Raw genomic sequence first — 23,702 nt, 5'->3', positions numbered from 1 at the left:
AATTTTTGTGGTGGAATTGGAGTATTTAGTTGCAGCAAAATATATTTAAAACAATTTTTAAAAAAATAATACTTTTTTTTTTAGAGAGAGACAAACAAATAAAACTTTTTGAGATAAATGGAAAATTAATTGAAAAAATTATCGAATTGGATTTTTCATTTTCTTTTGGAGTTTCATAGTATCAAAATCAAAATACAAGTTTATATTTAATTAATTTCCCATTTTTATCTTAGCTATAATTAAAAGGATGATATGTGTTTAGATAAATATAAATATGGATGAATAAAAGGATGCTAACAGTGTCTGGTTGGCGATTAAGAGATTATTATAAAATAAAAATATCTTGAAATCTTAGTTTAATTATTAATTATCTCTTAAATAGATGGTTGGTTATCTATTTACTATTCATTTTTGAAATAGTTTTTTTTTTTTAAAAAAACTATTTTTGAAATAGTTGATACATAATAAAATTCAAAATCATGGCGTTCATCACTATAAATTGAGACAATGAGTGTTTTTTTTTTTGGGTAAAACTTTAATATTATTAAATAGGTATAAGTAATAAAATTCAAAATCATGGCGTCCACACTATATATTAAGTGTTTTCTTAAGTAAAACTTGTAATATTATTAAAGAGATATAAGATCCTGAATTATAAGCTTCATTAATTAACTAAGAAAATCCTATGGTTTCCACACAAAAGGTGAATGAGATGAAATAGCAAAAAAAATTCGCGAATGTGCAATTGCATTCGTCGACTGCAAATGTTACTTAATGATAAGTCATCGTGATTGTTCAAGAGCCGACGAATATCTGAAGCAATGATGTCAACATAACTAAAATTATCACCTGATCTTGTGAGTGGTTGCACTGCCAGCATGAAATCCGTTGTTATTTGGTTCATTTGTATGCCATGTTCGCTTGTAAGCCGATCCCTCCCGTCAATAACAATCAATTTCGCAAATATAACTGAAGAAGGTCAGCTAATCTTCTGCTCAAAAGTCAATACGGGTTGTCCCTCGTGAGTCTTTTTCGTGTCATTGGTTGGGTGATTTTTTTGGAGTAGATCTCTTATCAAACTATATTTAGAATTTACATGTGTGGGACAATTTGATTCATATATGCAATAAAAAGTAAAATTTTTTGTGAATTGAGTTGCAGAAAACCATTTCATTAAATTGAACATATGTGACTATCTAATGAGATTTTTCATATGTGTCTCAATTCAGCATTGCCTCAATTCTACAAAATAATTATAAAATCATCCCAATTTCACAAAGTACTTTGGTAAAATAATGACATGATATAATAAAAAAATGGTCAATATATTTTATATAACTGCTAAATTTTTACATAAAAATTCTTTAACTACAATTTTTTTCCATAAGATCGTTTAATAGAGTACGTAACATCCTGTAATTGACATATTTTTTTGTTTTAATCCTATTACTTTTCAAAATTTGGTCTTAGTACAGTAAATTGATTTTTTTTGGACTTTGCTCTTTTTTTTTAAAATCAATCAAATATTACTTATTTGAGATCATATTTAATTTAATATAAAACAAAACAACAAGTTTTTTTTCCCCAAAATTTTTTGTAATAGATTTTAACCTGTAACATTTGATTAATTCTTGCTAAATGAGTCAAATGTGAAGCGTTTGCTAATTTCTACTTACAATTTCTGAATATTTCACTGACTAAAAACTTCAAACACTTGAAATACACTTTTACTCGTATTTGTTTTTATTTATGATACCAAAGAAAGTGACGAAGGTTTTGGGTTTATGGTACCTGCTGAAGACTTGTTGAGGTTGCCTTTCAAGGCCGTAAAGGTATGAGGTTTTCATTTTCCTGTTTTCCGCAAGCGCAACTGAATGTTTTCAATTCCGTTTGATTTGATGTTTCTGGTTTGAGTCTAAAATTCTTTTATGTGTGCGTGTTTTATGTTTTCACCAAGGCATACAGCTAAATTCGAGGGAACCCCAACAACCCGATTCAACCCCATTTTCAAGATCCTGCGAACAAAATCCAAAATGATGCAACTTCGGTTCCACTTTATGTTCTCCTATGCAACGCCATTTGCAAGGACGTTTTCTACTTCACACGACGCCGTAGAGCAAGTCTTCCGCATAATCTGCACCTCACCGAACGCGCGGTCTTTGCAGCACTCCCTTAAAGCATCCCAAATCGCCCTCTCGAACGACTTAGTTGACAGGATCATGAAAAGGGTACGCTTTTCCCATGCTAACCCACTTTCCGCTTTGGAGTTTTTCAACATTGCTTCAAGAACCAGAGGGTTCTTTCACACTTCATTTTCTTTGGACACCATGCTGTACGTGCTTGGCAGAAGTCGTAAACTTGAACTAGTATGGGAATTGTTGATCGAATATAAGAGAAAGGATCGATCTTTAATAACCCCCAGAACTGTACAGGTTGTTTTGGCTAGGATAGCTAAAGTTTGTTCGGTCCGGCAGACGGTTGTGTCATTTAAGCGGTTCAAAAAGGTTGTCTATGAGTATGATGTTTCTTGTTATAATGCGTTGTTTAGGACTTTATGTCAGGAGAAGAGTATGAGCGATGCTAGGAATGTGTATCATAATTTGAAGCACGAGTTTTCGCCAAATTTGCAGACGTTTAACATACTGTTGTCAGGTTGGAAGTCAGCCGATGAGGCAGAGGCGTTTTTCGTGGAAATGAGAGAAATGGGGGTTGAGCCGGATGTTGTTTCGTATAATTGCTTGGTGGATGTATACTGTAAAGGAAGGGAGGTTGAGAAGGCACATAAGGTGATGAAAGAAATGAGGGAGAGTGGAATTGATTTGGACGTGATTACATACACTTCTTTGATAGGAGGATTGGGGTTGGTGGGGCAACCTGATAAGGCGAGGGAGGTCTTGAAGGAGATGAATGAGTATGGTTGCTATCCTGATGTTGCAGCCTATAATGCTGTAATTCGGAATTTTTGCATTGCAAAGAGGATAGGTGATGCTCGACTTATGTTGGAGGAGTTGGTAGGTGTTGGGTTAAGTCCCAATGCAACGACCTATAATTTGTTCTTTCGGACATTTTATTGGGCAAATGATTTAAGGAACTCTTGGGATTTGTATTTGAGAATGAGAAAGACAGGGTGTTTGCCAAATACACAATCTTGTATGTTTTTGATTCGGTTGATGCATAGGCAAGAGAAGGCTGAAATGGCACTTGAACTGTGGAATGATATGGTTGACAAGGGGTTTGGTTCATATACTTTAGTTTCTGATGTTTTGTTTGATATGCTTTGTGACATGGGAAAGTTGGAAGAAGCTGAAAGGTGTTTCTTGCTAATGGTGGAGAAAGGGCAGAAGCCGAGTTATGTATCTTTCAGAAGGATCAAAGTGCTTATGGAATTGGCTAACAAGCAAGAGTCTCTTTTGAATTTGTCAGAGAAGATGTCTGCTTTTGGTTCAACAATCCACTTAGAAAAAAGTGTCGTGCATGAACTAGAAAGACCGATTTCAGATTTTACAGTCAAATAAAAATGAATAGAGGCATTTTACTACATTTGGATTTGAGATCCAAATACTTTGAAATTCAAATCCTTGTCCGATATGAGGTGATTTTAAGCGAAACAAAAACAAATGGTTGTTTAATCTGTTAAAAAAGTAAATGTTTTGAACTATCTACCATTTAAAGCCACGATTTTTTTTTCGTTGAAAGGATCAAGCTGAAGTTGAGGATGAACCTATACATTTCATGCTCTTTCTGAAAATTTTGGAAGGCACATGCTGCAACTTACTGGTATCTTTGTTAATATCAGTTATTTCCATGTGACTCGACACTCTATATGCGGCAGCAAGGAGAGATAGAAACATTGGATCAACCCGCAAGGTTTCTTTGAATAATTTGTTTTGAAAAATGGCATCATCATATTTGAATTTTTTCTTGACTCCATATTTTTGGAATTTGGTGGTACCTTTTTCTTGTGAGTAGAAACCAACAGGTAATTTATTGACAGAAAAGGAAAGTGAATGATGTTGGACCTATGTGACATATTCTTGACTTCTCGAAACTGAAATAGCAGCTTGTACTATGCATTGGTTTGGGATAGACTATATGCATCACTAATGATACAAATTCCTTTCATTGCTTCAGTATATACTCTAGTCTAGGATGATGAACTCGAAAGTAAGAGTTTGTGCACTACTTTTAGTTACTCAACTTGCATCTTTGCTTGGTTGCTCAAATGTCACTGTATCATCGTACAGATGCCACGGTGACATGCAATGCATATTCGAACCAATTACTCTGTAGACAATTATGGTTGAATCTTCTTCCTCTGAAAAACTTTAAAATATGGCAAGAAATCGAGGGTACGTGGAAAGAAGGATGATGTGAGCGGTGGTGGGGAAAATTATTGTTAGTATACAATACGACAAATATTCAAGGCTGAATGTATGGTGGTTATGTTGGAAGTTAGAATATAAGTTATGTGTTTGAGTTAGTTCTTAGTAGATAGCGGAAGCTCGTTGCATTCTCAGGATATAAGACATGCATGCACATCACAATATTTCAATGGCATTTTCCAGATTATTCTTCAATCTTCATTGATCTCTCTTGAGTTGGATCATACTTCCTCCATGGATATGCTTTCGATCTTCAATTTGCAGATTATCTTGACAATGTATAAGTCGCCACACATTCTACGATTCTTCTTCTGCAATTTGATCTTCATATCTCATGGCAGTGCAATCGAATACGATTCGGATACAATGATCTGATGTACATCCATCCTCCGGATTCACCTGGTACTTGTCTCGTTCTCGATCTGTTGATTTGAACGAGAATTATGGTGTGCTCTATGTTACCTAGACTTTATCAATGGTACGTGCAGAAAACCTGCTTTTTCTTCTCCTTCGTTGCATCAATGGGAGCTTTGCCACGCAATCGTGCTGACATGGATTATGTGATCTGTTTCCAGAGATATCTATGGTGGTCTTGTCTACTATACAGAGGCTTCGAGTGCTTGGGATGGTTTAAAGCGGCGTTTTGACAAGTAGTGATAACCGTCACTGACCGGGAGACACCGAGGATTCTTGCTACAAGTTGATCGACTATCCCCCGGGACACACATCACACAAAGAAATTTCCGCCATGACGATTATGTTTTAATTTTTGTTAAGTTAGCGTGTATGCATTCAGTTCAGTTGTAGGCGGCTTGGAGAAAGGGCGTTACAAAAATTAGCAAGAAAGATGATGGGAGTGGTGATTGTAAGGGTTCAGAAGCATTTCTTGAATGTAAAATGAATCACCATATGTATTTTCACCAATGTATTCGATTTATGTTTATTTACAGCGTAAATTCTTGTCAATTTTATGCATTCTGGTAAAGTTATAACCACTTGTTTAAAGATTTTACTGTTTCAAGATCAAATTAATTTTTTTTCCACTGTGATATTATTATTATTATTTTTTAGAATTATATTATTTCTTGTACTATTTAGTGGCATATCATCATCATTTTTTTTATTTTCTTTTTTGTCGGGAGGTCATCTCCAACCCTCCTCATTTGGGTTTTGGTCTTTTGGAGAGTGTCACAGTGACCAGGATCACCGGAATACAGAGAACAAAATAAGAGGATGTCATTAATTTAAAAAATGTCATATTCGAAAATTGCAAAATGATCTTTTTGTAATTTTTTTTTCGTCCATTTCATTTTTAATTTTAATTAATTTTTGTGTTCAATTTTTTTTCTCCTTTTAATTTATTTGAATGTTTTATTTTTTCATTAACTAATTATAAGTTTAATATTTATAATAAACACCAAATACAAATAATGAACAAGTTCATGACTAAAAAAATACATAACACAATTTATCACAAACACTTATTATTGACTTAATTTAACTTGATAAACATTCAATATTTTTGGACATATAAAAATAAACAATACTAAATGACATACCAAAAAAAAAAACCGCAAACAATAACAAAAATAAACATATTTTTAGTGTTTTTAATAGTCAAATTGTGTGTTCTTTAATAAACCATATGTGTACGTCTTTTATGTTTGTCTTGATTTAATTTCATGTTTGTATGATTAATGTTGTGTGTTGTGTGTAATGTTTGGTTGTTTTATGTTTAATATATTCAAAAATCTTCACTAACTCATATTCTTTATTTTTTGTAAAATTATCTATTTATTATTTTTAATTCCAAATTATTTATCATAAGAAAAATATTAATTATGTAAATGAACTAAATAAAAAAAAAACAATGCATTTACTTTGACATCAAATTGCAAGCCACACACAACATTAAATTAACTAATTTGATTTTTTTTCGTGTAAAAATAGTAATATATTTTTTGTCACGATCTTATTTAATTATTATTTCTATATATAATTACATGAAATACATGAAATACATTTAAAAAATACCAAAAAAACATTAAAATTAAATAAAAAGATTTAAATGAACAATTATATATATAATTGAACCAAGAAAAAATTAAAATAATACAAAAGGATTAATTTGTAATTTTAGAGAATAATATTTTCGTAATTAATGACATTCTCCAAAATGCATATCCATTTCTACAATGATTCCAAATTTGGAGAATCACTGTATGAATCACAAAATAGAGATGAGTTTGAGCCATTTTGGTTCTCAATTTTGGAGCTGTTCTCCAAAATAGAGAACCATTGAAGATGCTCAATTAACTACATAGCTGGCTGAACTAGGAGTAAATTGGATAATAGATCGTGGTTGTATGCGACAAAGTCACGCATATGTAATGAAGAATAGGAGCTTTTGCTTCTCATAATTTATGGTAGATAGAGCTTGTACACCCATAATTGATTTCGCGTCCAAAATTTATTTTTGAGATCCAGAAGCATAGAATAGTGAATCGATGATTTTTTTTGTGAACTTTAAGACGACAAGTTCATTTTGCACCCTTTTTTTTAAAAAATAATCCATAAGCAAATTTTTTTTTAATTGAAAAACCAGTGAAAATTAATTTCTGAGAAGAAAATGATCATATAGACATTGGATATTCGAAATTAGTCATACTTTATTTAACATTTCATCACCTTTTGTGGACAAAGTTTTACCTTAATACTGATTAATACCGATGGGTATTTTTTTCAGTGACACCTCAACAATATTTAACAAAGTAACTGATATCTTTTTTTTTTTTTTTTTTTCCTAAAAAACGAACATATCTTTGTCTCTATTTATAGTATATATTAAAGTCAAACATCTTATTGGCGTGTCAATGAAGGTAGTGTTTGAGAGAGCTTCTCAGAAACACTTATCAGCTCGTCGTTAACAAAATTTGAAATTTTGTGAAATTTTGTTAACGAAAAGCTGAAAAGTGCTTCTTAGAAGCTCTATCAAATACTACCGAAGTATACTAATTTTATTCTCCTTAATTTTCTTCTATCTAACATTTCAATCAACCAATCAAATAAGACAAATTATTTAATACTTAATATAGTTATAAATAGCTTATATATTTACATTTTTTTATTTCATTCAAATTAAATTAATTAAATATTATATAACAATTACGGTAAAAAACAATATCATAAATACGTGTGTGCATATAATATATCTATCCTATACGTTAAATTAAGCCTCCTATATTAATTACACCTTCTATAAATATCCTTATACATTCCAATTTTCATCACATTTATAGTTTAATTTTCCATAATTTTCTATCTTTAATTTCTTCTTATATAAAATTAATTAGACTTGATATATTTATAAATATTTTATATTTATTCGTTTTTTCTTTCATTTCAAATTTTTTTGACAAGTTCTTTCATTTCAATTAAATTAACTATATACAGTTAAAAGTTTATAATAACATAATATTATTTTATGCATACAACTTCTATGCTCACACATCACATGTCCTAACTATAATATGATGACATTATTATTATTATCTTTTATTTTTTCTCCTATAATTTTTAAAAATTTAAATTAATTTAAAAATTTTAAAACTTCATTCTTTATATGTTTAGTGTTTACGTAACATAATCATCGCGCATGACACAATCCACTAATATATATATAATATAATAAATAAATAAAAAACTGCAAATAAGTAAATAACCTGTAATTTTTCCCCAAAAAAATTGGATTTATTTAAGTAAATAACCTTCGTTTGACCATGATTTGGAAATATAACCTCTTCAATTTTTTTTTTTGTTTTGGTTTTTGCATTTCCTTTGTATTTGAAGGTTATTTTGCAAAGTTTTTTTGAAAGAAGGTCATAAATCAAAAAATTTGATTGACCAAGGTCATTTTTCAAACTCTCCCCAAAAAAATTTCCCCTAAATTATTAATTATTAATAAATTAAATTAAATTAAATTAAATGCAACAAAATAGTTGAAAAAGAAACCGGGAAGACTGGTGTCATAAAATCTCACACCTCGTCAATTCAATTCCCTCCATTTTCATTCTCACTGTCAAAGTGTACTGCGGAAGCCATTGAATTCAACAAATCTCAAAATCAGCGTCTTTAACTGGTGAGTTCCAAGTGATTACAACTTTTCAGACTCGTAATTTTTTTCTGCACTTTGTTCCCTGTTCCAGATTCCGTAAAACCCTAGTATTTTTGGGTTTTGTTGGCTCTATCTATCTTCGATCGAGTTAATCTGCACTTTTATCATCTCCCGATTGTTCAAGCTTTGGCGGTTACTGGGTTGGTTGCGTAATCGTTATTTTTCTTCATTTACTCCTTTTATTTAGCTTTTTTTGAATTTATGTTTCTTCAGCGCGTAATGATTCATTTTCATTTTTGGATGAAATTGTGTATGCATTTGAATTTTAATTAATGTAGTTTTGTTGTTTTTAATTTTTTTTCCGTCTCTTATATTGCAGACGAGTTGCAAACGTTTTGGATTCTTAGCATCACCATGTACATAAAGCAGGTGATTAAGCACCCCTCCCAATCGAATACTCTTACTATTGTGCTATGGATTCTTGCTCACTTATGTGCGTTCCATATTTACGTTCTAGGTTGTGATAGAAGGGTTTAAGAGTTACCGGGAGCAAGTTGCCACTGAAACATTCAGTCCCAAAGTCAACTGTGTTGGTATATCAGTTTAATTGCCACCTTTTATTTTATTTATTTTATAATAACATTTTTGGCTTATTTTCTTACGCACGCACATCTGGATTGAAAATGTTGAGTACTAGATAAGTAGTAGTTCACTGAATTGAATTTTATGTTCTGCAGTTGGTGCTAATGGATCTGGCAAATCTAACTTTTTCCATGGTACCTTCATTTTGAAATATTGTTTAATGTCTCCTGATATTTTGTTTTTAGGACTGAATCTAATGCCAAACGAATTTATATTTGCAGCAATACGGTTTGTGATTAGTGATTTATTTCATAACCTACGCAGCGAAGAAAGGCAAGCGTTGCTTCATGTAAGTTGAGCTCTGCAGTAATGTCTGCAGTTTCCCCTATTATTTTTCGCAGTTTCTAAGGCAATAAATGCTCCTACTTTTCTGGCTGGGCAGGAAGGTGCAGGCCACCAATTATTATCTGCATTCGTGGAGATCGTGTTCGATAACTCTGACAACCGCATTCCAGTAATGATCATATGCTTCATAGATGTCTTACAAGAGTTGATCGTGTTATGAAATTTGTTATGAGAATTGCATCTGTTCTAGTTGTTTCCTCATGGGTAAATCTTCAGAAGTGTTTCTTTTTATTTATGTTACCAAATGGGCCTAAATCGACAACTCTACCGCAAATAATAATTGACACTTGACACCAAATGTGTCATGTGTGTCGTGCTGGTACTGAGAAGGTATATATCATCACTATCCACATCATTCCTTCAGAGTTGGTTACACATGTCAATAACATTATTTTGTGGTCCCTGGATTTTTGATCTGTACTTGTGTTACCCGCATATCCTATGAACTACTTATGGAACTAATGGAACGTTCTCGATAGAGCTGAGGGCCAGATTTTTTATATTTTAGTTTAGGCTTTGATCATACCCTACAGTTCATTTTTTTGTGGTCTGATGGTATTTGCATTTAAAACTACAAAGGCTACCGGTTTAGTAGGTGTATAGAGAAGCGTGTGTACATTTTGTCAAGCGCGTGTGGCTTTTCCATATTCTCAATTGCACCTGGTATGGTTTGTTGAACTGTTATCAGATTTATAAAACAACTTGTTTAAGTTTGCTTTCTTTTCTTTTTTTCTAATTTTTTTTACAGGTTGACAAGGAGGAAGTACGTCTGAGGAGAACTATCGGTGTTAAAAAAGATGAATATTTCTTGGATGGAAAACATATTACGTGTGTATCAATTTGATTCCCTACATGGATGTTTTTTATATTGTGCCTGGTCATTGTTCCCTTCCTTATCCATCCGCTATGATGAAATATGATGGGATGTGTGATGGTTTGTGGTTTGCAGGAAGACAGAGGTCATGAACCTGCTGGAAAGTGCTGGATTCTCTCGTTCTAATCCGTATTATGTTGTGCAGCAGGGAAAGGTCAGAATTTTCTCGTTTTCTTTTAATTTTCTTGTTGCAGGTTTCATGAACTATTATGCTCTTTTTGCAGATAGCATCTCTAACATTGATGAAGGATTCAGAGAGACTGGATCTGTTGAAAGAAATTGGTGGAACTCGAGTTTATGAGGAGAGAAGACGTGAAAGTCTGAAAATCATGCAGGAGACTGGCAAGTGTTTCTTTATTTAATTCTTGAATTATCATTTTATTTCTCTTTAACAGTTGATTACTACAGGTAACAAGAAAAAGCAAATTATTCAAGTTGTCCAATACTTGGATGACAGACTCCGGGAACTTGACGAAGAAAAAGAAGAATTAAAAAAATACCAGCTACTCGATAAGCAGCGGAAATCTCTAGAATACACTATTTATGACAAGGAACTTCATGATGCCAAGCAGAAATTGGTGGAGGTTTGTTATTTTGCATGCTTGCAGTCTTCTTCCTTTTTATAGGAATTGAAATTTATTTTTCGCGATAAGATATTCTTACATTGTGATTGTGGTATGTTGAAGGGTATTTTTTTGTCCCACTAACAAAAAAATTTCCAGTATTATGCATCTTATTCTGACCATGCAAAATTAGTAGCCTTCAGCTTCTCAAATACTTATTTGCCAGTCATCATCCGAAAAAATTCTTGTAAATTGTATAAATTTGCCCTTTTTTCCAAAAAGAAGACTTTTTCTGATTTTCTGAACCAGGGCAATTTGTTTGAAACTTTGAGTAGAACCTGGGTATGGGACAATGGAAAGAACTTTTACTTTATAACACACTCTACTTGTGAATCCTTTTATTGTAAATTTACTATTTTACCTCGTGAGGATTCCTACTTCCTCAAATGTATATTTTATCTTTTCGTAGTTTTTGGTCAAGGCAATTAGTTCTTATTGGCAAGCATCGACCAATATTTAAATATACTTAGATCCTTAAATACTGCACCTGTTCAAGGAAACCGTGGAAGTGTAGAAGACTGGTACAGAAACAGAGGCTACCCTCAAGCTTTAGTTTCTTAGTGATACAATTTATTAGCAGACAAGATTTTAACTTTTAAGTACATAAGTAGTGTCTTGTTTTGTGGTTGAACACCTGACTTAAGCTTCAGTTTCTGATTCTGAGTGATACAATTTATTTACTATCACTGATTTCATATGGCGTTAAAGTGTGTTTGGTTCCAATTGTCCAAAAATTCTAATTATATCACCAGTTGTCATGACCACATGACAAGACATCATTCACTACGTGCTTGTTCTCTCTATAACACATTTAATCTTATTAAAGTTGATTGTTGATAGATGTATTAGAACGGCTGTATTATGTCAGCTCCCTGCGCCTTGTCATGCCAAATTATATCATCTTGTCTCTTACATCATACAAATTTAAAATTTTCTACGACTTTCAGATAGAAGAAGCTCGAAACATTGTTTCTGAAACATCTGCCAAGATGTTTAATAGTGTTTCAGATGCCCATGAAAGGTCAAAAGAGTTGGACAAGTCACTGAAGGATCTGACGAAAGAAGCTCAGATTCTAAGCAAAGAAAAAGAAGCTATTGAGAAACAAAAGACAGAAGCTATTAAAAAGCGAGCAAAACTTGAGCTTGATGATAGAGACCTGCAAGAGAAGATCCATGGGAATATTAAAGCCAAGGTGCTGTTAAAACTGGAGTCTCATTAATTTCTGATTTATCGGAGGATGTATTCAAGAATGACGGTATGGCTTAGTGACATATATTAGTATATGTATTACAGGAGGATGCTGTGAAACAGCTAGTACTTTTGGATAAAGAAATTCAAGGATCTTATGCCGAGCTCAAAACAATCAATGAGCAGTATGAGAACCAAGTTGGGCAGGAGGAGAAGTTGACTCGAGGGTTTGTTATCACCTTTCCACGTGTTCTTAAATTTCTAACTCGATCCATCATCTATTTGATGTCTCTCTAATCTGGATTTACAAAAACAGCCACCAGATTTTGATTTATCATCCAAGTGATATTACATTGTCTGTCTGTCTGATTAGTTGAATCTTCAATTTTTGGTCGCTCCTGGATGGAAAGGAAATTTTTGCATCAAAGTTTAAAGTCATCTGATGGGCGTGTTGTCAGTTTATTCTCAACAATTGTATTCTGGGACTCGTCAACTTTCCGGTTATATGGTGTAAATAAGGGTCTAGAAATAGTTGTTTCCGATCTTCTTGAAGTTTTAAGGATGAATTCAGATTTAAAATCAAATGAACATGTAACAAACTTGGAACTTGTCCTCGTAAATCATATTTTACTCTTCCTAGCACCTTTTCTTAAAACATTTTCCCATCTTTCCCGCATGGCGTGAAGCGGTATTTAGAGGAAGAGCGTGATTGTTGTTTGACCAGCTGTTTCATTCCTAGAGGATGTACAGTGGAAGGATAACCTTCTTTCTACTTCAACACTTTCTCCTGACTTACTAATTGTTTAGTTTATCCATGTTATTATACAGAAGTGTATTTCTAGGTTGGTATTATAATTTCTATTTTAATTTCCCCCCCATTTCATGTAGTATTATGGAACGTGAAAAGAAGCTTAGCATCCTATATCAGAAACAGGGCCGTGCTACCCAGTTTGCTAGTAAAGCCGCTCGTGACCAGTGGCTTCAAAAAGAAATTAAGGATTATCAACAAGTTTTATCTTCTAACCGTGTACAGGTTGCTTTCCTTACTGTTCTTACTAAACTTGTCTTGAACTTGTTGCGTGGAGACTTTTGGATGATTTGGTACATTTTGAAGTATACTTTTCATAATGTCTTTGTGGTGGCTAATTTGATTTGCTGAGGCTCCATTTATTTCTCAAGTTTCCTTCTGAGATATGTTGTATGCGAGTTAATTGAATCTCCTTTTTTAACACAGCAGATCGACGTTATTTTTGGTCCTTTGTTCAACCAAATTGTTATCTATATTTCACAATGGAAATCTTATATTCTAAACATAGTTCTTATAATTAAACATCCTAATTTCTGATTTTTTTTTATCAAAACAAAGTATGAAGATGAATGATGTTTTTCTTAATTTTTCAATTAATTACGAAGCCATTTATACAAGAGTTCTATCCTCGAATCTATTAGCATATTACCTACAAATCTGAATATAATGATCAGTTGAATTCAAAGCATAATCTAACCATTATACATGATTACATCGAATCATATAATATACTTCAATATCTACAAAATCTGGCATCTCCTTTATGAACAGAGATGTTATAGAAGAATGAGAAAAAATTATTGCAGGAAGTTCAATTTGTGCATTTCTTTTGTTTCTTTTTTGAGAGACAATTCGTGCATTTCTGACACATAATAGTTTTTTAAAGTAATCTCTATGTTCAATTGCAATGCCATCAAGGGGCTTCATTCAGTATTACTAGCCTATCCTGTTTTTGGAGAAAAATAGAGAACAAAAGAGCCTGTATCGAGGAACCAGCTATGACATTTCGGTTTGTGAGCCTTTTTCCTCCGGAGTATGGGAATAATTTGGCAGATGGGCTAGAGTCTTCTGGAAAACGTCTGTAGAAATATTGTTATTGTTCAAGATCTATTTTGGAGTTGTCCAAACATTACATATGGAAAATTTGGCAGAGGATTTTAATTATTTCGCTTGTTTGAAGTAGCCTATCAAATCTGAAATTTCTTGATCATTGACAATGCGTATATACATTGCAAGTCATAACTCTCTGGTTTGGTTCGAAAGTACAATGATATTTACAGTATTAACTGTTCCATTTTATGGCCATCTTCAATTCATCATTTGTATACGAGGTTTGAGAGCTTGACAATTGATGTGGGTGAAACTACAGATCGATATTTTGATTTGCTGCCTTCTGTTTCCTTTTACTTTTCTGTAGTGGAAATGTGGAATGATTTTGTTTCTTAAGAATGCCTTTTCCCATGGTATTGAGGGAAATTAACAAGATTTGAAATTTTATCTCCTTCAGGAGAGAAAACTCAAGGATGAAATCGATCAGCTTGAAAAAGATATCGGAGAGCAAGATGCCTACATTAAGGGCAGAAAAAGCGAAGCTGCTGAGTTTGAATCTCTCATTTCTGGATATAGACAAGGCTACAACCAGTACAAAGTGGAGAGAGACAAGTTGCATGACGAGCGAAAGTATGATTTTGTTACTATGCTTGTTTCTTTGCTAGATGTTTTTCCTTGTGCAATGAGTCTAATCTTATTAACAATATCAAGGTCATTGTGGGGAAGAGAGAGTGAGCTTTCTGCTGAAATTGAACAGCTCAAGTCAGAGGTTGTGAAAGCCGAGAAAAGCCTTGATCATGCGACTCCTGGTGTGAGTACTTGATGTCAAAAGTTTATTTCACAATAAAACGTAGATGTAGCTCATTGAACTTGATATTTCTCTTGTTATTATTGTATTTTTATGAACACGTTGTTGATTAACTTCAGTCAGGTTGAAAGCAGTGATTAAAGTGTTGATCTACTGATGGAAATGTAGTGGACCGTCTTAGAATTGTTGGGGGGGGGGGGGGTGGGTGGGTTGGGGTTTAGAGTGAGTGTATATGTAACAGACACATGAGAAGAATGGAGATAGGGAAGTTTGGCTTTGGTGATAGAGCATTACAAAAATGCAATGATCATGAGGGATCGAAATAAAAGTAAATTTTGAAGGAGTTGGGGATTTCTGTTGATGCTAATGTAAGACAAAGATTGTGGTTTCTTTTTCATGTTTGTCTCCATATGGTCATCTTTGTTCAATTGTACTGAAGAACAACTGACTTGAAAGATTCTGAAAGATTTGTCTGATCACCTGAATTTTCCCTTTGTGTTGTCAACTTGTCATACAGTACTTGGCTAAGTTTGCAGAATGATATTTTCCTTTTCTTGTATTTCAATGCCTGAGAGACTGATGCCTACAGGCATTTTTACTTCGGAATACTCATTGCTGTTGCTACTGTTTCGCTTTTATGTGACTTTATTTTGGATTCCTGGAGAAATTTGATCGTAACTCTTCAGCTGACATTACTTGCAGGGTATAAAACCTTGCGTTTTTGGTACAATTTTTTATCAGTTTTATGAGAAATTATAGAGTGATACTTTAAAAGTTTGAGAGGAGGCTCCTACCACATAGAGTATACAATTTGGTTTAGACCTCATGTTGAGTCTGATTCCTAATATTGGTCGAACGGTTATCTCCCTTCTCAGTCCCTTTGCTATGCTCATCCCAAGTCTATTCCTTCATTAATATTTCGTCTATCTATTTTTTTTTTATCTCCATCTGACTCGCGCAGGATATAAGAAGAGGGCTGAATTCTGTGAGGAGAATATGTCGAGAGAATGAAATTGGTGGAGTGTTTGGCCCTGTTTTTGAGTTGCTGGATTGTGATGAAAAATTTTTTACAGCAGTTGAAGTTACTGCTGGAAACAGGTAAAAACAATACTTGTTATAACTACACAGAGACTTAAATTTAGTTTTGCAGTTAATGCATATTTACTACTTCCTGTTGCTTCTCTTAATCGTAAGTTAGAGGGACATCAATAGAGAAGAAACATGCAACACATTGTTACACGACTTCTAAGTTTTTGGAAGCATGTTTTACTTTTGGCATGCCTACAATTATATGTTCCTCTTTGTTCAGCTTATTTCACGTGGTGGTTCAAAATGATGAAATTTCGACCAAGATAATTAAGCACCTTAACGCACAGAAAGGTGGTCGGGTCACATTCATCCCGTTAAACAGAGTGCAAGCTCCACATGTTACTTATCCACAGAGTTCTGATGTGATTCCGCTTTTGAAGAAGTTAAGGTTCTCCCAGGATTATAGCTCTGCGTTTGCTCAGGTTGGCCTCATAGCAGAACATTTTTTGTGTTTATAATCTTAAGTGCTCTGGTATAAAGGTAGGTGGCATGAGTTGAAATGGGTCTTTGAATAAAGTTTCTTTGACTACCCAGCTACTATTTATTTTTTTAGTGAAAGACAACCATGTTTGAGACTGTGAGTGCACCGAAGTTTGAGTAAAAACTCATTTTCATTTATGAATGAAGAACCAGAGAAGAATTACAGAGAATAGAATGGCTCATATACGGTCTAAGCAGCTAAACCCTAGAAGGAACAAAAACCTCTTTTGCCAAACCCGTTTCTACTGCTAATATAGCAAATACCAAAATTCTATATAAATCCAACAAAGTGACAAACTGCTTTTGACTTTATCGAGAGAGATTCTTGTCACCTAAGTTGGCACTACTTGTACTGGGGTTGGAAGTATGAACACAGTTTCTCTTTGGAGTTACTAGCGTTTTCCAAATTAAGCAAATATCCATGCATGTTGATTTTATGTCTTATTGTCAACAAGCCTTGTGGCTTTTGTCAGGTTTACTAATCATGACATATCATATTTAACTTTGTTCTTCCTCTAATTTACAGGTGTTTGCAAAGACTGTAATTTGCCGTGATTTAGATGTTGCTACAAGGGTTGCCCGTACAGATGGCCTGGACTGCATCACTTTAGAAGGTTAGTTTGAATTTCACCCTCTTTGTTGTTTGGTTTTCCTTGCCAGGATTTCACAAAATCTTTTGATGCAGGCGATCAAGTAAACAAAAAAGGTGGCATGACTGGGGGGTTTTATGACTACAGGCGTTCAAAACTGAAATTCATGGACACCATTAGAGAAAATACGAAGTCGATTAACAAGAAGGAGGAAGAACTGGAGACAGTTAAACATGAACTTCAAAATATCCTTATTAGCTTTCACTTCCTAGCATATTACCAGTTCATTCTTTATGCATCCACTGTGTAACATTGACTTCCTTGTGTTTCTTGTTAGTTTCTTATAAAAGTGATACCTCAAAATATTGATTGATTGATTGCATAGTTTGTTTGTGAGGTGGGGTCGTATATCTCTGTAGTGGTTGCCTTTGTAAATAAAAAGTATTATTGTCTGAACGTATTAGATGCATGCATGTGTGGATGTGTCATGTGCATGGAACATGCTACATGCTGTCACCATGTCTTTGATTTAAAAAAAAGAAAAAGAAAAAGGAAAGAGAAGAAAAAAGGTACTAGCACACACCACTGATTGAAAACCATGGGGAGCTGTGAATTTGTATTGTGCATTTCCGTCCAGAAATATTAAAATTTGGAATTTCTTGGGAAAGCGTCTATGCATCTTTTAGTTATTGTTCCTTCTTTAGTTATTTATCAATGTTTGGTCTTACATATTACCGTTTGTGCAACGTTTGGCCCTTTTGTTTTCACTTAATATGCCCCACGGATTGACCAGAAAATCAATGAACTGGTGGGAGAGCAGCAGAGAAAGGATGCCAAGCTGGCTCATGAGAAATCTTTACTTGAACAGATTAAGCAGGATGCAATGAACGCTGAGAGGCAAAAGCAGTCCATTTCTAAGTCTCTTGTAAAAAAAGTGCGTCAACATCTGTAAATGACTAGTGCTTGCAAAGACAATTAGATTGTTATAATTTATTATGTTGGTTGAAATTGATAGGAAAAGTTGCTCGCCAGTCTATCAGCTCAAATAGACCAGAATAGAGCTAATATTACTATGAAAGAAGATGAAATGGGTACGGAACTTGTTGATCACTTGACACCTGAAGATAAAGACTCGCTCTCTCGATTGAATCCTGAAATAACTGAGCTTAAGGAGCAGCTAATCACTTGCAGGAGTTCTCGGGTGGAGGTTAGCAAATGTGTACTTCAACAAACAGTTCGTGCTTGATTATGTTTTCTTTGGCATATTGTTGATTCTGTAATTTGTGTCCTTTTGACAGACCGAAACAAGAAAAGATGAGCTTGAGATGAATCTATCTACGAATCTAGTTAGGCGGAAAGAAGAGTTGGAGGCTGTGAAATCATCGGGAGAGATCGAAATGTTACAAGGAGAATCTGAGTTGAAAAGTCAGGACTTGGCCTATGCAAAGTCATTAGTTGATCAACTGACTCAACAGCTGAAGAGTGAGGACAGATTTCCTTTTTGAAAACTTTAATTTGAATTTAATCATGCTTCACACAACATATAATATATTATGCAGGAGTGTCTGATAGCATCAATGACAGGGATAGAAAATTGAAAGAGATTAAAGTTGAGAAAGAAAATCTAAAGGTAGTATTTTATCCAGGTGTAATTTTGTAACAATTTTTTTTTGTAGCAGGGTTTCTCTATCTCTTGATTACTGCGTGTATGTGCCTGGGTTTCTCTCAGTGAGATTTTAATACCAGTGTTTCTGAATGTAGAATTTGGAAGATAGGTACCAATCCACTCTGCAGGATGAAGCAAAAGAGCTGGAGCAACTACTTAGTAAGAAAAATATATATTTGGCCAAACAAGAAGAGCACTCAAAGAAGATTCGGGAACTGGGTCCTCTATCTTCTGATGCTTTTGAAATGTAATCCTCATGTTCGAAGTTTTACTACTTTCCAGTAAATGTGTTGGATTCCTTGGTTTATTTTGTATTTACTGTTAATGGATCTGCTTTTGAGTTTGATGTTCGATATTAAGTTTCGCATGTACTTGATCCATTTTTTGAATGGTTTGCCAAACATATGATTTTTCCATTGATTCTTCTACTTTATGTAGAAGAATGTTCTTTAAGGATATTGTTATAGAGAAAAACTGGTAAATGAATAGCCTTTTTCCCTATGGTGACAAAGTACATGTAGATTCAAGGTTAATGGGGAAAATTGTGATTTACAATTATGCACAATTTTTTACCGTCAATCGGAATGGAATGTTGTTAAGAGGCTATGTTCTTGTCTTGACATTACATTTGCTGGCATTCTTGTAAAACAATTGGAGAAACGACTAACACTTCTTTGATCATGCTAGAAGATAAAATGCTTGTGAAAAAGTTCTGGATTTCTGATAGACACTTCACTACAGTAGATCCTGAACTATGCATTCAATCATCTAAGGAAAATATTATGCATTTATCTTATAAAATTATGAATCGTCATTTATGTGGAAAAGGAGAACATGTTAACAATTCATAGGTCATTTGGTACTATTGAATTCAAGATGAAAAGCTTATTTCTGTTTATCTGATTGGACTCTATGTGGTTATTCTTTTGTTACTCAGCAAAAGATGTGATATCAGATCTCTATCTGTATCTGATTGCTCCCCATTTCTCTAACTTTGACTCCACCTGTTCCTCTAATCTTGGTTTATCATGGTGCAACGTGATCCTGGACAATTTTTTGGGTCAAGTTAAAACACTCATATTTCCATGGTCAAGTTGAGCGGAAATTTAGAATAACAGGAAATACGCTTAAATCAGAGTTGATATAATGATTTCCTTTATCATTTATCTCCATTATATTTGCTTTTCTTCTTAAAATGGTTGATTATAAGCATAATGACAGAAGCTTGTGATTCTCGTGCTATCTTTCTCTCTTTTATTCTTCATGCTATGTCAAAATCTAACCATTAATGTACTATTCCTCTCATTATGAACCAGTTTCATAATTTATCTTCGTCTGATGTGAATTTAGGTACAAACGGAAAAACATTAAAGAGCTGTATAAGCTGCTTCACAAGTGTAACGAGCAACTGCAACAGTTCAGCCATGTAAACAAAAAAGCACTTGATCAATATGTAAATTTTACTGAGCAACGAGAAGAGCTTCAAAGAAGACAAGCTGAGTTGAATGCGGGTGATGAGGTACTGTTATCTTGTGGTTCTGATAGTTTTTAGCCTGTGTACCTGCAGGTATTTATGTGTTAATATCAATTCCCACTCCTTTGGTAGAAAATCAAAGAGCTTATATCAGTTTTGGATATGAGAAAAGATGAATCAATTGAGCGTACATTTAAAGGTGTTGCCAAGCATTTCCGTGAAGTATTCTCGGAACTCGTGCAAGGAGGTCATGGATTTTTGGTTATGATGAAGAAAAAGGTTTGTGTCATTAGCTTTGGTGCATTTTTTAGTGATAATTTATTTTTGCATTTTCATATTCTATCACAATATGTTTTACCTAATTCTCACGAGTCTTCAAGGACTATTTGATGAAAAGGTGTTGATGTACGTGATATCTTTGTGCTTTTTGATATAGGGCTATAATTTTTTGTTAGTGTGTAAACTTAAAATGTATAACTGCTTCGTTTTTAGGGTTCTTCTGACTTCATTGTGTGATTGGAGGTGAGGTCAGAACAGAAATGTTATGTTTAGGAGCCCATGGAAGTTTATTTCGAGGTCTTACTCGGTTTTTCAACCTTTAGTAAGGGCGGTGGTTAGAGGGGGGAACAAAGTAAGGTTCTGGGAAGATAGATTGTGGGGGAGTCCTCGTTTCGGACCTATTTCCAGCCTTGTTCCAGGTTTCTTATGCACACATTATGCATATTTCTTAGAAGTTAGAACTTAATAAACCAGTAATGATAATCTGAGTTATTTTCTAAAGCAAACTAACTAGCAAACAATTAACTACCGGGAGCCAATATATCATTGGTTTTGCATCAAGATCGGGAATCTTAATGAAGTTCTGCTTGGTGGAGTCAACTATAAGATGCAATTGCTCTTCTTTTCCTTAATTTAATACTTCCTAGTGTTGCAGCTCTGTCCTTGATGAGAAACTTTTGATGGATTTCCGCCATTGATTTACAGGACAGTGATGACATTGATGATGATCAAGATGACGATGATCCTCATCCGGCAGAGGCAGAGGGGAGAATCGAGAAGTACATTGGTGTCAAAGTGAAGGTATGTTTTTTTATTCTTTGCCTTTGTAATATTTTGTTCCAAAGAAAAAACACATTTAAAGTACTTTTCGCACCAGTGACAACCATCTTTTGTTATATTGGTGTTTAGTTTCGCCCACTTATTTATGCAATTTTGATGAGAAGCTGAAAATAAACTGGAGCATCTTTAAATGCCAAATGTGGTATCTCGGAGAACTTCACAATAAAGGGCGGTTGGCTGCTCGCGAGTGTAGTTCTTTTGCGACTTCTGATCTGATATGTTTCTCACTTGCGCTTCTCCATGTGTGGTAGGTTTCTTTTACTGGGCAAGGGGAAACTCAGTCCATGAAACAATTGTCTGGAGGTCAGAAGACCGTTGTGGCATTGACTCTAATTTTTGCCATTCAACGATGTGATCCTGCTCCATTTTATCTTTTTGATGAGATAGATGCTGCACTTGATCCTCAGTACAGAACTGCTGTTGGAAGTATCCTTCACTCTAAGCTGCCTTTTGAAGTTTCTTTCTATCTTTTGACTCGTGACGTAGTTGAGGTGCTTTGTTGGAATTTTCCATGAGCTGGTATGCAAGAAAAACTTGCTGGATGGAATAGAAAATCCTGAGTTTAGGCGCCCAGTGCCAATCAACTCCAAATAACAAATACTAAATTAATGTGAATCTTAAGTTTTCCATCCCAAAAATACATTCCGTTGCCATCCAACTGAATTCTCGATTCTTGTTCTTTATTGTCCTTGCTTTTACGTATAGCATTGAGCGTGTGATTGTTTTTTCAACTATACTACTGTTGGTACTGTTATTTTCTTCTCTGTGCTTCTTTAACTCTTGATTAGATATGGTACGCCGAATGGCAGACATGGCTGGCACTCAGTTCATAACCACGACCTTTCGTCCAGAGCTTGTGAAAGTCGCAGACAAGATTTACGGTGTGACGCACGCAAACAGAGTCAGCCGTGTTAATGTTGTCTCCAAGGAAGACGCCTTAGATTTCGTTGAGCATGATCAATCACACGATGTTGTTTGAGGTAAGCATATCCTTAAGACAGTTTCTAACTTTCAAACGATTAAGCTTTCTGCACTGTTCGACCAATCAATCATATATTGACTTGATATTTCATGATTTTTGCAGTAGCCAACTAGCATGGAACGTTCCATGACCTGGATGAATATTCGTAATTATAGAAATCCCGGTCTTATGTTATAACTTGTTTTACAATGTTAATATTTAGTCTGGTGTTGATATAGAATCGGTGTAGTCTTTTCCGTTTCTTCTCTTGAAGTGAAGTTGCTACTTTGTTCTATAAAGTTGCTGAAATGTACGGACCGTTGTCTGATATGAACTGATTTATCCGGTAAACCTTTGTTTTTGTTCTTAACTGGTCATCTTCTTCGATTTCTTTTATCGTTACTTGTATCAATCATATGATATGATTTCATTCCTATGTTATTTTTTTACATCATACTAATCTAGGCCTTAAGTTTCTTGATTTATAATTTTATATTTGTTTAAATTTGTTCGAATTCAATTAATTTATAATTTTTTTTTTTTTATAAAATGTTCTAAAAGTTTTAAGAATGAATAAAATAGATTTTAAAAAAGAAAAATTTTGGGCATCTATTTTGAAAGAAAACAAGATTTTATAAGTAAAAATAACTAAAAAGGTTTCTCGATAATTTATTTAACTTAGAGATACTAATATAATAAAATTTAATTTTAATTGTTATTAGTGAGATTGATATTTAAAAATATAAAGAACATACAAAGATTAAAATATATCTTCAAGATATAAAGCTTGAGCATCTTATCGAAGATATTTTGGTCTAATTTGATTACACAAATATATAATTATATTACAAAGATATATGTGTTGTACGTGGGTGACTAATAAAGTGTACGTGTGTTGCACGTGGTGACTAATTATTGAAAATAAGATTGCTAAATTTAGATAATGTTTAAAGTCGTATGAATACATTATATTCAAGAGTATTTATCGATGTAAACAAATCAACACACAATTAACTGAAAAAAACTATATGTTCACTAAACTCACTTTTCAATCTGTTTATTTTGTGATTGACATAATGACAAATCTTTCAAATCATAAAAATATATGTTTTCATCCAAATACCAAAGGCAAAAACTTCTATGAGACGGTCTCAATGGTCATATTTATGAGACAGATCTTTTATATGAGTTATCCATTAAAAAATATTGCAATTTATGTCAAAAGTATTACTTATTATTATAAATATGGGTAGAATTGACCCGTCTCACGGATGAGACCATCTCACAATAGTCTTACTCAATACCAAATACCAATCATCTATTATCTATATCTATCTATATCTATATCAATATCTATCTATATCTATATCTATATCTATATAAAAAAGCTAATATTTAGAATTGTTAAATGTAATTTATGCTCCATTTGTTATGTTTCTCAATAGATGTACATAAAATATATGCAAAAGTTAGGTAAAACAATCAAGG

General features: G+C 33.6%; 2 protein-coding genes across 9 annotated transcripts; both read left to right on the top strand.

Moving 5' to 3' along the window:
- Positions 1-1,699: 1,699 nt before the first annotated feature.
- On the top strand, positions 1,700-5,348 carry LOC140880953 (putative pentatricopeptide repeat-containing protein At1g02420). Of its 6 annotated transcripts, none has more exons than XM_073285862.1 (4): positions 1,700-1,832; positions 1,958-3,592; positions 3,697-4,784; positions 4,871-5,348. In XM_073285862.1, exon 2 carries the CDS (start codon positions 2,034-2,036, stop codon positions 3,513-3,515), a length of 1,482 nt encoding a protein of 493 aa, XP_073141963.1. In that variant the 5' UTR covers positions 1,700-1,832; positions 1,958-2,033; the 3' UTR covers positions 3,516-3,592; positions 3,697-4,784; positions 4,871-5,348. The 6 variants fall into 6 exon arrangements, with proteins under 6 accessions (XP_073141963.1, XP_073141965.1, XP_073141967.1 ...); XM_073285864.1 differs by having other exon boundaries at positions 1,958-3,867; positions 4,724-4,784; XM_073285866.1 differs by having other exon boundaries at positions 1,958-3,867; positions 4,724-4,860; positions 4,958-5,348.
- A 3,063-nt stretch (positions 5,349-8,411) lies between these two features.
- LOC140879993 (structural maintenance of chromosomes protein 3) lies at positions 8,412-22,584 on the top strand. Of its 3 annotated transcripts, none has more exons than XM_073284019.1 (30): positions 8,412-8,520; positions 8,876-8,925; positions 9,014-9,089; positions 9,234-9,272; positions 9,360-9,427; positions 9,521-9,592; positions 10,232-10,311; positions 10,433-10,511; positions 10,582-10,699; positions 10,766-10,941; positions 11,928-12,173; positions 12,275-12,396; positions 13,058-13,202; positions 14,485-14,657; positions 14,739-14,838; positions 15,797-15,933; positions 16,145-16,346; positions 16,931-17,018; positions 17,090-17,239; positions 17,777-17,928; positions 18,010-18,201; positions 18,293-18,476; positions 18,554-18,624; positions 18,756-18,907; positions 20,011-20,179; positions 20,267-20,413; positions 21,119-21,214; positions 21,505-21,679; positions 22,042-22,233; positions 22,338-22,584. In XM_073284019.1, exons 2-29 carry the CDS (start codon positions 8,911-8,913, stop codon positions 22,230-22,232), a joined length of 3,615 nt encoding a protein of 1,204 aa, XP_073140120.1. In that variant the 5' UTR covers positions 8,412-8,520; positions 8,876-8,910; the 3' UTR covers position 22,233; positions 22,338-22,584. The 3 variants fall into 3 exon arrangements, with proteins under 3 accessions (XP_073140120.1, XP_073140122.1, XP_073140121.1); XM_073284021.1 differs by having other exon boundaries at positions 8,417-8,520; positions 22,341-22,584; XM_073284020.1 differs by lacking the exon at positions 8,412-8,520 and adding an exon at positions 8,547-8,696.
- Positions 22,585-23,702: the final 1,118 nt, after the last annotated feature.

The sequence above is a fragment of the Henckelia pumila genome, chromosome 2 (assembly GCF_033568475.1).
Source record: "Henckelia pumila isolate YLH828 chromosome 2, ASM3356847v2, whole genome shotgun sequence".
In the NCBI taxonomy this organism is placed as follows: Eukaryota; Viridiplantae; Streptophyta; class Magnoliopsida; order Lamiales; family Gesneriaceae; genus Henckelia; species Henckelia pumila.
This window is presented reverse-complemented; position numbering and strand designations above follow the sequence as displayed.